Source organism: Ruditapes philippinarum, unplaced genomic scaffold, assembly GCF_026571515.1.
Source record: "Ruditapes philippinarum isolate M1 unplaced genomic scaffold, ASM2657151v2 ctg85_1_1_1_1, whole genome shotgun sequence".
Classification (NCBI taxonomy): Eukaryota; Metazoa; Mollusca; class Bivalvia; order Venerida; family Veneridae; genus Ruditapes; species Ruditapes philippinarum.
In genome coordinates, this window is record NW_026856555.1 from 250,355 (window position 1) to 265,049 (window position 14,695).

Here is a 14,695-nt window from a genome sequence, read left to right on the forward strand (position 1 = left end):
TTAATTATCATAAAAGAGTATTGTCTTTAAAAAAAACAAAAAAACATTATGAAACATAATCTTTTCAGCATATTTAGCTTATAAAATAAAAAAATTGCAAAGTAAACAATATTTGAACCATAAAAAAGAACTAAATAGTTCTAAATTTACATTACAATTATCTAAATATTGACATAATTATCATTTATCCTTCAAAAATATAACTAAGCCAAACAAATTTGAAAACTAAGAATAGATACATTAATATATTAACTTCAGAAATAATACAGGAAAAAGAAAAATCATATCTTAGAAATATAATTATGATGCTTAAAAATAAAACATCTGATTATATGGACTGATTATATGGAACAAAAATTAGCCACTCCAAATATAACAAGATTTGGTCATATAACGTAAGATTTCTTTTGGCAAAATTATATGTGATCACCACACCATATAAGACAATGTGACCTTATTGCAGTACATTAAAGCATAACACCATGGTGACTAACTAAAGCATGTGAAAGATCATTAGAACACAACAGTTTTCCTGCGTTACCTTTGACATTTTGCTCGAGGAATTCATGCCACTGTTACGCTGAAATAATTCCAAATTAGCCAACATAACAAGGTGGGTTAATATTACACAATCAAACGAAACATACACATTTCAAGGGATATATTTGTATATATTCAAGTTACATACCAAACAAAAATACATGTAATATATCATATATTATGATTTTTTTTCTTTTTCCATATATTTCCTATACCATCATTTATTGAAAAATAACACCTTGTATACAATATCAAAACATCTTTGGTAATATCATTAAAAAAATCAAATTTGTAACTAGGACTTGTTGATTTGCAAACAATAACATTAACAATTTACAAATAACAGGCCAAGTTTCCAGGACAAATTTCTTAATATTTCAGCTAGTGGCAAGGGAAAAATAAAGCATATACACACACTCCAGTACAATTGCACTTTTCATGATTTTAAATAATTAATACTTATTTTAAATTATTACTATAATAAGGATATTACATTTCATAAGCACTGCCAATGTATCATACAGGAGACATTCTGAAAATGTTAACCTAATCTTGTCATGTAGTACATTAAATGGTACAAGTCAAACCCATGATAAAGACAACATCTAGCATTCTATTTTGAGAGATTAATAATTATCTATAAAAGATTTCCTTCACTTTGGCTTACTAGACTTTACTAAAAAGTTTTGTTTTTACCTATGACACTGATTTATATTATGATTTAATGATATTTTCCTGGTGTATGCTTCTTTTTCCCCATAATAAAATCTACAGTAAAGGTTTCCGAGATTTATGGCACTTGACTCATAAGAATGTCTATAATTTAAGATTGAAAATGCAACAAAAACAATTCACAAGTATGTTTACATCATAGAATACTACTGACATAAATATAGCATTCATAATTTAATCAGTCTTATATCTTTTAAAAGCCCAACATTTACTATGAAACATTACTTTAAAACATAAAATCTTGGGCTTCAGTCAATTCCCTAGCCAAGTCTGCTTTCAACAAATAACAGCCAGTTGTTTACAGGAAAAAAGTGGCTACACAAACTTAAACCAATATATTCAATCATCATTCTATCATCATGCTATCAACATTATTTTCTCCTATTTTCTGTGTTTTACCTATATAATATTGCTTCCTCTGAGTTATACATGTAGTTTACTACAGGCAGAAACATAGTTCTTCTACAGAATGACTCATGCATACACCTAATGCACGTTCATCTAAACAAAGGATATTTCTTCTCATTATATACCTATGTGTACAACATCTTACTCATTAAATCAGTTCATTATTCTAACACTTATCCCAGGTGAGTTCAGAAGTTTTACAAATTATAAAGGTAAGATCAGGCAATTTCTGGCACACCCCTGTTCTAAAACTGAACAGATGTTTGTAGGTGTATATGAAAATTTGAGCCGCGTCACGACAAAACCAACATAGTTCGTTTGCGACCAGCATCCGCGCAGTCTGATCAGGAACCATGCTGTTCGCTTACCAACTCTATTACAAGTAGAGGAACTGATAGCGAACAGCATGGATCCTGATCAGACTGCTCGGACGGGCAGGCTGGTCTGGATCCATGCTGGTCGCAAACCCACTATGTTGGTTTTGTCGTGACGTGGCTCAAATTGTTGTAATATACCAGGGGTGTATTCTGGTAAAATTTTGCCATGATTTTGTAAGTCTATGAAAAAAAAGAGAACTTCAGGCATGAAATCAGAGGGGCAAAAATACAATGCATTAATGTCAATTAAAGTTGTATACCAGAAGTTGGCATTTAAGTACAGATTAGGCAGATGTTTTAAATGGTAAAAAAAAAACAGGCAAAGATAAAAATGGGAGAACTACCTTGAACAATCAGCTTCAATTAAGTAATAGACATGGGGCAAATTCAGTTAGGTAATAAATGTAATGGAAGTAGAAAACATATTGTTCAAGATTCAAAATGATTTTAATATTTTTACCAAGCATTTCTTATTTATCACATACTTAAGAACTCATGTCACCTGATATAATTATCAGATCTAAATATCCATTCAAAAATATAACTTACTGAAAAATAAAAAATTTCAAGGCTTTAATTTAAAAAATAATTTGGCAAGGCAGCATTTAGAAATTGCTTGCCAAAGTCAACTTATTTATGTAACATTGAATCTCATTGGTTACTTTTTAGCATCTGACTAAAGATAATCTTGCTTATATCTTTACCTTAATGTTTTGCAGTAATCTAATATTACTATGCCTGTATGGATGAATGACCGAAGAAACATTCACATCTAAATAATAGAACAATTCACTTTAGATTACAGACAGCAGCTTGTTTACTTAGACAATAAGAAACAACATCATGTAAGCTTTGTTGATTTTGAGTCCTAAAAATACAGTAGAATCTGATCATTGACATTTAAGTTAAGATTATGGAACAAGAACAATATTAGCAGGTGTCCATACTTTAATTCAGCTACAACAATAGCTGTCAATAAAAAAGGGCCCTCCACTATGGAGACCTGTGTCCATCATGTTACATAATCACATCTAGTGAACAAGTGTGTGAAGTTTCAACCCATTCTCTTTAGTACTTTTGGAGACACCGACTTGCAAAAACTTAATCAAATAGTCGAGCTAAAAATGGCACTCCATTAACTTAGCAAACAACTTCCACACATAACAGAATCTACACATTTTAAAACTTTCTTGTAGTAACTGGCAAGTCAAGATAATGTATAGCCCAATACACAATGCATAGCGTAATCTATTTCACAAAGAAATATCAACAGCACAAAAACAGAAGAATGGTCCAGACAAAATGGAAATTTAATTAATCAATGTTTCTAAAAAAATCAAACAACAACAAAAAAACACAAGACAAACCGACAGTTAGAAAAACCAGACTTGGGAAGTTTCTAAAAATACATTTTCTAGAGATGTTTCATGGCAATTACCTTAATTATGATGGTAGTCAGACCAGTTTGTCTAATATTGTTTACTGTTGAATGACAGAGAGATGTAATGGCAACAGCCAGTAGACAATAGATAACAATGATAGTCAGTATCATGTAAGTACAAACATATCTCACTTACCACTATACTAATATTATGTTAACATCTTCTCTATTGTGTTTTACAACCTTAACGACTGTATGGCATGGCCCCTATCACAATTAAGTTTTCATAAGTTTAAACGCAGCAATGAGACTTCTTTTGGCCAGGCAGCTCAAAATTGTACAGGCTTTTTAACTTGAATTGATCTTCAAACATTAATTAATGCAGACTTTTTCTTCAAAAAGTTTATAAAGTTGGCATGGCTTTTAGGTCAAACAGCAGCATTTTGTACATTCTCTACAGTTGAGGAATATCAAAGGTGCATATTTCCGGCATTATATATTATATACATGTAAGTTAGCACCTGTGAAAAATCACCAACCTTTCAATTGTAATTTTTTCAAATATACTACACCTTAAATAACCTTCTTGGTAACTTTCACATACAATTTTGTTGGAATAAAAGAAGAAAATTTAACAAGAAAATTCTCTTGCTCATATGATTCAAATTGTTTCTTCAGGCACATAAACATAATTCACACTTAATACCACTTCAATCTTCATACAAAATAATAGTAAAAAAGTTTCAAGTTATTCTTGAAAATACAAAAAGTTTATGGGAAGAGAGCTTATCTTTTATTTCTACACAGAAACTGTTTCTCTGTTTCATAGATACCTGAAAACTAAGCAGCTTGTGAGTCACTTTCTCTCCTATGTTTTTTTTTTTTTTATGCGTTTATTTAAGGTCGCCGCCGGAAAGCCCATATGGGCGACCGTACACTCAAGTCGGGCCATCCTAGAGCGTCCCGCCGAGATTTTTTCATCGATTTTTTTCCAGCTTTATTGGTGGAGGAAGACCCCAAGTGCCCCTTCGGGCATTATTTCAGGCACGAGCGGGCACCTGGGTAGAACCACCGACCTTCCGTAAGCCAGCTGGATGGCTTCCTCACATGAAAGATTTCGACCCGAGTGAGGATCGAACCTACAGCGGTGAGGGACCTGTGATCTCAAGTCAGCGACCTTAACCACTCGGCCACGGAGGCCCCCAAATCTCTCCTATGTTCTTTTGCTATGATTTATATATATCCAGCTAAATGTGAATAATGGACTGGCCCAATGCCTTATATCTGGAACAGTCCATTTGAAGTTGAAGGGATTTCATTACCAAAATACAAACATTCATTCATTTAGGAGCCTGGTCACTCTATGACTGTACAATGATGCATTAAGTAAGTCATTATCAACAACTTGTGTTTTTGCCATGAGTAATGATAGTGTTTCCCCCCTCTAGACTTATAAACTTGTTGGTTTTGGCAATCATATATCTGACAGGCAAACAGAAAAGCTTCAAATTACTAATCAAGGTAAAAACTATGCTTATTACATTCTCTGCAACACGGAGAACTTCAATATATGACTGAAGTCTAAAAATACAATTGTGTGTTTGCATTTATTTGTTTTTTTTGTGTTTTTTTTTAATCTGAATACTGCATTTCAGTTTGTTCAGCCTTGGCAATAACATACGAAAGGAAAGCTCAACAAAAGGGGGGGCAACATTCACTGAACATAGTCCCCAACAATAACCAGCCACACAGGGCCACCAGTAAGGCACCTAAAGGGGGCAACATAAGGACTCAAGGGCAGGGCAAGGAGAGGGTGTGCCAATTACTGCTAATAATCCATAATTAAACTTACACATTAATTTCTGATACATTTAATAGGTCTAAAATCAAGAAACTGAAGATACAATCATCCTTTTTTGTAAAAAGTAGGAAAACATGAAGTTCATAAATCATTCAAACTTTTTAAAATGTTAAAAGAAATACTAGACTTTTGACACAATATATATATTTATTACATCCTATAGGAATAATATAGGAAAAGAACTTTCATTCCGATTAACGTTTAGCTCTAGCTCGCTGGTTACATCTGAATCTACCCATGTGACCAGTACAGGCGACAATTAGCCAACACATCTGTGCTGTCTGATCATGGTCTCCATTGTTTGATATACAGTCTGACAGTACTTATTTTCTAATTTTCCTTAAAAATGATGAATAGTCTAGCAAAGATTTCAAGATGGACATATTCATTAAAGGTATTTAGAATGATAAGGGTTATAAAAAATTATCATTTAAGTCAAACTTATATCTTCTCCACACACATAAACTGAAAGTGTAAATTATGTATATTGTATTAATTTGCATAACTTAAAAAGTTGTGAATCATTTGAAGTTTGGTCTTTTTAAAACCCATTTAGTTTACAGAATAATTCATGACTGGTAAAAGCCCACCCAATTAACAAAGTATAAAGAGAATAAGATCTGTTGAACCTGGACTTCAGTTTCTGAAATTCAAACCAGTACCTCACTTTCTTAAGTTCAGACCTAGGTCTCAGTTTCTGAAATTCAGACCAGTACCTCACTTTCTTAAGTTCAGACCTAGGTCTCAGTTTCTGAAATTCAGACCAGTACCTCACTTTCTTAAGTTCAGACCTAGGTCTCAGTTTCTGAAGTTCAGACCAGTACCTCACTTTCTTAAGTTCAGACCTAGGTCTCAGTTTCTGAAGTTCAGACCAGTACCTCACTTTCTTAAGTTCAGACCTAGGTCTCAGTTTCTGAAGTTCAGACCAGTACCTCACTTTCTTAAGTTCAGACCTAGGTCTCAGTTTCTGAAGTTCAGACCAGTTCCTCATTTTCTTAAGTTCAGACCTAGGTCTCAGTTTCTAAAGTTCAGTCCAGTTCCTCATTTTCTTATCAGTTTCTGAAGTGCAAATCTGGATCTCAGTTTTTAAATTCTGAAGTTCAAATCTGGATTTTCAATCTCAATTTCTGCAGTTCACATCTGGGCCTCAGTTTCTAAAGTCCAAACTCTAGACTTGTACATGGCATTTGTTGCTGAAACTCTTTGTCTACTGTCATCATCTTCCATCTGACTCTTTCAATTGTCTTATGTGGAAAAGTCATTGCAGAATAAAAAGCTTTAATACCAGTTATTTTCATTACATATCTCCACAGTATATAGCTGAAATACTGTTAAACTTTGTGGTTAACCAAATAAACAAATAAAATTAACAGCAATGATAGAAGATTAACTCAAACTGTAGTAAACTCTCCATTTAATTAAACAAAACAGAAAAATAACAGTTGTAACCAATATCTCACACATTCTCAAGGTTCAATATCTCTGCAAAAGGTAAAAAATCATGAATCAAAATATGCACACTTTTGTTTGGCACGGATCAAAGTGTTGTAAATATGTAGTCAAAAAAATAGGTAGATCAAGGATTGGACAGAAAGTTATACTAAAACAAAAATACAGACAAACTAATGAACAGACATATTGAGGTTTAATCACAAAACTGTTGCAAGTCTTTCTTTATTTCATATAAGATACTGCAGTTTTACGATCTCTAGAGACATAAACTATTTTCTTTCCCTTAAAGTGATTTTCAAGTCTGATATAATACTCTCTTTTTTTGTTTTCCTCAACACAAAAATACATTCATAGTAAAAAATGAACTAGTTTCCAGTTTTCATGAGGTAATTATTTCTAACATCTACCGAAATAGTATGCTTTTCTGTTATTACAGCCAGGTATCTTATAAACCTAGTAGGTTCATCAAACTACAACAAAAACCATCTGTTTTGCTTCTGTTTTTATCCATGTAACAATCAATTTCACTATAAAAATACATTTGCTAATCCTAAATACCCATAGACCTCTTAAAGTGTGATTATATTGGGCCAACTCCAATATAAACTTATTTTTCACCATCATTCCACCCTGTTTACCACTGTCTATACCCTCCGATATATATTTTTTCAGTATTTTTTTAGTCTTCAACATTAGATTCAATACCGGAATAATTAATAATGTTTGAATGGAAAAAGCTTGTAACTTATTGATAGGAAACGTTTTACCTCATTTTTTTTTAACAACTGTAGAAGCTTGTCATTTAATTAACTAACAGGAAAGCATAATTGACATGGCTCTTTCTACTCTTTACTGGTATTGTTTCAAAAATAAGTAGGCTATAGATTAGAGCTATTGTTGTCTACTGTAGGCATGATGATAGAATGCAAAATTTTCACCTACAGACAAGTGATTGAACATCAACAACCTTTATATGGAGTCCCCATCCATCATCCTCACAGTTTGTTCTCTTTTTGGTTGGTTTTTATTCGCACAAAATCAGAATATGTATATTTCAAATTTTTGCTGGGGGAGAAAAGACAAAGGTCCCCTTTCTGAGCTTATTTAGGCACAAACGGCACCGAGTAGAAATCAACACCCGTGGGCTAGCTGGATAGCTTTCAAAATGAAGAAAAAGATCGGTCGGGATTTGAACCCACAGCCATGAGGGGCAAGCAGCTTGAACCATGACCTTAGTCACTCGGCCACAGACGCCCCTTAATAGTTTGAATAAAGTAAATGATTAAAGGATTGTGGTACATGAAGATGTTTGATTTTCTTTCAGAAGTAAACATTGTTTTTAAATGAATATTTGTAAACTTATCTATATGATTCTTTCACAATAAAAGGCAATATGGATGAATAAAGTCTATAAAGTTTGATATTTTTGTGGGTGTGGTAGGGTTTTTTTTCTCTGCTTTTTTTGTGCGTGGGAGGGTACTTTTGGTTTTCACTAATAACAGATTAATAGTACATGTACAGTATTTCATACAATGTACCATAAGTCAATTCAGAATTTTCATTCAACTCAACAGACCATTCAATTCAACAGACCAAATAAATACCATAAGGCTGCTAATATATGCATGTACATGTACAATGCAACATTACAAATCTTGCCTATAAATAAAATTAACTGACCACTAAAATGCAAAAAGGCTATCTTTAATCAAACAAACTAAAATATTCCCTGGAGTAAAAGATGAGGAATTTCTCTAAGAGGATTGTGGGATCTTATCTTAATAATTTATCATCACTATCATTTAATGTCATGCAAAAACTATCAAAGTTTTCAATTTTCAAGTACCTTAAATACCAGTGTGAAAGAAAGGAACGTTAAATAGTTGGCAATATTTCAATAAATCAAGCCTGTAAATGTACAGGGGGGATCATCACTATATAGTGTAAATTGTGAAGTGGTAAATAAACAGTTAAAGTAAACAAACTATACATGGTTGAGGCCAGTCAAATGTTGGTTTACAATTTCCTTAGGTAAACAGTCAGGGCTATAGACCTTGTTGAAAACAATTTTAAAAAATCTCTGTTTGTATAATTTTCATGTAACTGTTAAATTCTTGACACCTCAGTTCCATAAAAGACTGAATCTGTGCCTAGATATAATTCTTGTGTTGTTGAAAGTCAACAAAAGCTTTTAACATGTTTGGTTTAATTTTGGTTCCTGTAATATTGTTTGGCAAATTTATAACCCATTTTAACAGCCATTAAAAAAACAACTGAGTAAACTGAAGGGTTATTGAAAATGTGCAAAATTTGATTTGTTTCCTCCCTTAAATTAACCCTAACACCCCTAAATTTGTAAAATAAACTTGCCCTGCTTCATATCTGGAACAGTTCATTATAATTGTGAGGGATACTAAAATTGTGAAACCAAAACCAACACAATAGACAGTATTGCCTGGTCACACTGAAAATATTTGGAGACGGGCCTGACTCCACGTTAACTGGTTGTATAGGCCTGTGTTATTTAGTAGTTTCTATATCTAACATATACACAGTTTTCTGATAAAATCTTCCTAAATGATTTTCAAATTATCATTCCTGCTGTATTAAGCATACCTTAGTTATCTCCAGATAAATGGAGAGAAAATATTTCTATCTTACTTTCCATGAAAACATACTTTTTGAGAATGAATAATCATCTCTTTAATAGTGTTTCAAAAGATATTTGATATTTCATAATACATGAATATTACAGCGGATATTTTCATCTTTAATTACTAAGAAAGAAAATTCGCTGTAATTATGATTATTGATTAATTTACAGAAGCTTAATATTATATATTTAGCACATCTTGTGATGCTGACACATTATCAATTAGATAATTGGAGAAACAATTATAAACAAGCTGGCAGCATGTATTTATAGACAAAATTGATGAGTCACTGAGGACAGATTTTCTTGCTGAAGCAATAATGTCAAACTGCTCTTTATAAATCAAATTGCATCTTAAATTCAATATTCACTGTAAATAACTGTATAAAAAACTTTAATATTCCCAACAGCAATATACAAATGTAGTATGATAAAAAAAAAATCAAAATTCATTTCCTGCATATGTTTGCATTTAAGATTATTACCGTAATCAGTTTTGTGACTGGTAGTGTTTAAATTTAAAACTTATTCTCAAAACAACAAGAGCTGTCCTTAAGACAGCACGCTCAATTATTCTCTGTGCTTGACAGTAAAAAAAGGTCATAACTCTGTAAAAATCTACCTAAGAAAAGGGGCATAATTCTGTAAAAAGCTAACTCAGAGTTATGGGAACTATGCCAGTTATTTAAGATAATTACAGAGAACAATTATGTGAAGTTCCAACCAATTAGCTTCAATACTTTTATCATGTACAAAACTTGTAGCAATGCTAATACCAATACAAGTACAAAAGCTCTCCCTATCTTTCAAATAGCTCAGCTAAAATTGCTGGATTTCTTTAGTTCTTAATTCATTACTATTTAATTAATACCACACTTATTAGAAAACTGCACATCATAATTTTAACATATCAATATAATTTGTTTAATAAATAGGACTGAATAATGTAAATCACAATAATTATGTCAACCCTGAAAGCACATTCAATTATCAATAAGTATCATGAAATTTTTCTATAAAAAGTCACCCCTATTAATACATGTACATGATTAAAAGACAATATACACAATAGTTATTTTAATGAGATCAACATGGATAAAGAAAACTAACTATTTCACATGGTAATATCAGACTCAGTGGTATTGCACTTCTGTGCATGTACATGTACTTTACCAACCCTTGCAATGATATCTCATGTACAATATCAGGAAATTTACTCATAAAATAACATGCAAGAAAATGCACAACATGTCTGAGTATAAGGACAAAATAAAAACAAAACTGAAACATAAAAAATTATGCTAATACAGTTATTATAATAATACTTGTTAATTTTTTCATACATTCAATACATTCAGATATGAAAATAAACAAAAAAACATTTTAATGGGAGAAATTTATGTACTTCTTAATTTCATAATGTAAAAACAAAACCACAAAATATATGTAGACATTAAGCCCTCAGCACTATATATTTTCTTCCCTTCAAAATAATTTTTCTCAAAATTTCTTCCTTATAACTGAGCTAGCAGTGAAAAGCTAATAAATTAAATCAGATATGATTGTATCCATGGAAACAAGAAACGAAAAACAAGAAATCCTTGTTTGTAAAAAAAAACTCTCTTATTTCTTCTTGAGAAAAAAAAATTAAATCGAAATTTCTCTTCAAATGCGTAGTAAATAATATTGCCAGGATTTTTTTCAAATGAAATGAAATCTGATTATGATGAATTTCTCCCATGAAAACAGCCATTCTTGTGTATATCAAATTGTTTAAAACATACCTCGTCAGGTTTGAGCCCGAATTCTGAAGAATATATCAATGATTTGCCCAGAGCAAACACATACACCTGGAAATATATAATTTTCTTACTTTAATTCCAAATTTTAATAACTTACTAGCATTTAGAGACTTTTTTCTTAAAATAACATAAGAATTATTCATTTTTGTTTTGGAGATCTTTAAGTGGTGGGGAATTCGGGCCAGTAGGTTTTCTACTTCTATTTCTCTGTTTGATTAAAGTGCTTTTATATATCTCATAATCTGTAAGGCAGAATTCCTCCAGATTTATGCTAATTTTATTGAAAACTTAAAGGAGAGTTTTAAGTACATTGTAGTAATTAGAAATGTGTCCGAGAACACGGAAAGTCCCACATTCCACTGTTCTGTCAATCTTCTGAAGGACAATGAGAGGAGGAAGGACCTACATGTAGTGGGGGTATAAAGGTATGGTCAAGTGTACTAAGTTTTATATGCTAGAATTAGGCACTTACATTTAATATCAATTTATACTTTTATCAAAATATGAAATAACAGTCCTTACTCTGTTCATATAGTGATACAAATAGTGAATTTCAGCCATATATTTTGGTATGAAACACAGATTATAGATATCAATACATTTCTTCAATGCTTTATTGATATATGAGCCACGTCATGACAAAACCAACTTAGTGCGTTTGCGACCAGCATGGATCCAGACCAGCCTGCGCATCTACGCAGTCTGATCAGGATCCATGCTGTTCCCTATCAGTTTCTCTACTTGTAATAGGGTTGGTGCAAACTCACCATGTTGGTTTTGATGTGACGCGGCTCATATTTTTCTACAGTGTGTTTTCACATCTGCTCATAGTCAAAACACATTGAATCAAACTACTTAATAAAACATGGGAAATGATGCCTGAACTGATTCAAACACACAACCTCAAGATGAATGCATACTTTCTGATGAGACAAAGAGACAAAGTAATATAAGAATGTAATAATCACCTGTTCCACAGAAGTATCTGTACATGTAAAATCATCTTCTGTTTCTGGTGCCATGTAATTTGCATATTGTTGTACTTTATGGGCGTGGCCAAACTCCACCTGACCTTCAGGAGTCAGGTATAAGGTGTCTGGATTGATAACGAAAGCAGGACCGATGTCAGAGCAAGACTCTCCTATAACAAAATAAAATACAACTACAATACTAGTGTCTATCAGGCAAACAAATGCATGTTATAAGAATAAATTAAACTACTTATCATTGTTTGCATCAAGGGCCACAACTCTGCCGTTAGAAGCTGAATCAATGCATCACTTCATTTCAGATGTTGAAAATTACTTCAAAGATTTATTGAAAGTATTTATATATTGAAACTTAACAACCAGATTTTAAAAGAATTTCAGTTCCAAGATCACCATGACACTTTCAAAACTAAATATTTTAAATGGCCTTGTCCATCTTTCAATGTCCGTCTTTCAGTCTGGACAAAACCATTCAATTTTTTTGGGAAATTTCAAAATTATTACTGACTGATGGCGAACAGTGCAGACCTTGATCTGTTCTGCCTGATCTTGGTCTAGACTGGTAGCATGGGTAAAGTTGTCTAAAATGCAACACTGTTGCTGCATTCTAAATAATAAAATTAATATGTCAACTGGGTCTATGATAAATTTCTGGCATACCTTCGATACCCTATAAAACTCTATCTAATAGGCTTTTATTTGATTGAGCTTTTGTTAACAACTTCAAACTTTATCACAGTAGAGTGTGAATATTTGACATCTTAATATTAATCTCTGAGATAAGATGACAACTTTCCAATTAATCAGAAAGGGGTTGAGAATAGAAAATGCAGAATTTTCAATATTTTGTCTCAGTTCATCAATGTGTCACATCCTACTTGTTTTGAGTCACCTGTAACATCTGTGAACTGAGTCATGCCGGCCAATTTAAAAGCTAAGTAAGTACAACAGGTTTTTTTTTATAAATCTCTAAATTAATATTAGTTCAGCGTGGAGGAAGGTAGTCTAGTACTGGTGTAACTCTCCAGGAACAATGGTTAGGAAACTACCCGCCTACCGTATATGACTGAAATACTGTTGGGAAAAGGCGTAAAATGAAACAAACAAACAAACAAACTAAATTAATATGGATCAGTGGGTGAGGTTACAAAGAAATATTCTAATCTCAAACTCAGATCTAAGGTATGTGATTGGTCAGAAACAGGCATAAAATGTGAATTGACCAATGTAAATCCTGAGATATGAGCTTGATCTCAGGAAAATGTTTCATAACCTTGGAGCCAGATCTAGTTACAACTTTACAAATATGTTTTGTGTGATTTTTCTAATGTAATTCAAATGGAAAATTTTACGTAGTCTAAATTCTGGCAAAACAATGAGAATTCTGGAAAACAAATCAAAGTTTATCTACCAAGAGAATATTCTTATTAGAAATATGAAAGACTCAAAGGTTCTAAACTTAGGAATAAGAATAATTTCATGCCACCACAAAAAGGGTTTATCCTCATCCAAATGTTTTTAATATAGTACTACATTGTATTGATGTGATTATTTTTTTTTTCCAAAGTGTTATCCTAAATATCTAACTGCTATAACTGAGCAGTCAATAAATATATGCCAGGATTGTTCAGACATGCTGACTATCTTGCTAAATTAAGTCGCTTGACTCAAAACAGTAGCAACGACCTGGCTCAAACTACAATGTATAATAAAGTGGCCTGGCTCAAACTACAATGTATTATGTAATGGCCTGGCTCAAACTACAATGTATTATGTAGTGGCCTGGCTCAAACTACAATGTATAATAAAGTGGTCTGGCTCAAACTACAATGTATTATGTAATGGCCTGGCTCAAACTACAATGTATTATGTAGTGGCCTGGCTCAAACTACAATGTATTATGTAGTGGCCTGGCTCACACTACAATGTATTATGTAGTGACCTGGTTCAAAGTACAATGTATTATGTAGTGGCTTTGCTCAAACTACAATGTATTATGTAGTGGCCTGGCTTACACTAGTAGCATTTACCTTGTTCAAATTGGCCTTACTCAAACTACAATGTATTATGTAGTGGCCTGACTCAAACTAGCGACATTGGCCTGATTTAAACTAGTAACACTGGCGTGGTTCAAACTACAATGTATTGGCCTGATTTAAATTAGAGACATCGACCTGACTCAAACTGGTGACCTTGGCTATCATTATTGACACTTAGTAGCATCATAGTTAATTGATGGAACTTTACTTTGCAAGATGTTCTGGCATCTGTTTTATTTTCTACTGTATACTGTCTAACATTAAACATGTATGTTTACTATGGTAGGAGGCTGCCAATATTCTATTCTTGCATTATTTACACTGACCTACATACTACAAACAAAACTGCATGCATACTTGACTTTTATTTTCATGCCTACTTCATACAGATAGATATATTTCCTTCTATTTGAAATATGGTTATTTTATAGCTCTGTTATATATTATCAGTACCAGTTAAA

At 32.4% G+C, this 14,695-nt stretch overlaps 1 protein-coding gene across 1 annotated transcript in view; it reads right to left on the reverse strand.

Moving 5' to 3' along the window:
• The window catches only part of LOC132746977 (tyrosine-protein phosphatase non-receptor type 13-like), a 78,306-nt gene that overhangs the window by 57,975 nt on the left and 5,636 nt on the right, over window positions 1–14,695 (reverse strand). Inside the window, exons 3-5 of the mRNA XM_060736269.1 lie at window positions 12,175–12,347; window positions 11,189–11,254; window positions 542–580 (exon numbers count right to left, since the gene is read on the reverse strand). Coding sequence (XP_060592252.1) covers window positions 542–580; window positions 11,189–11,254; window positions 12,175–12,347 — 278 coding nt within the window. The remainder of the gene's footprint in view (window positions 1–541; window positions 581–11,188; window positions 11,255–12,174; window positions 12,348–14,695) is intronic.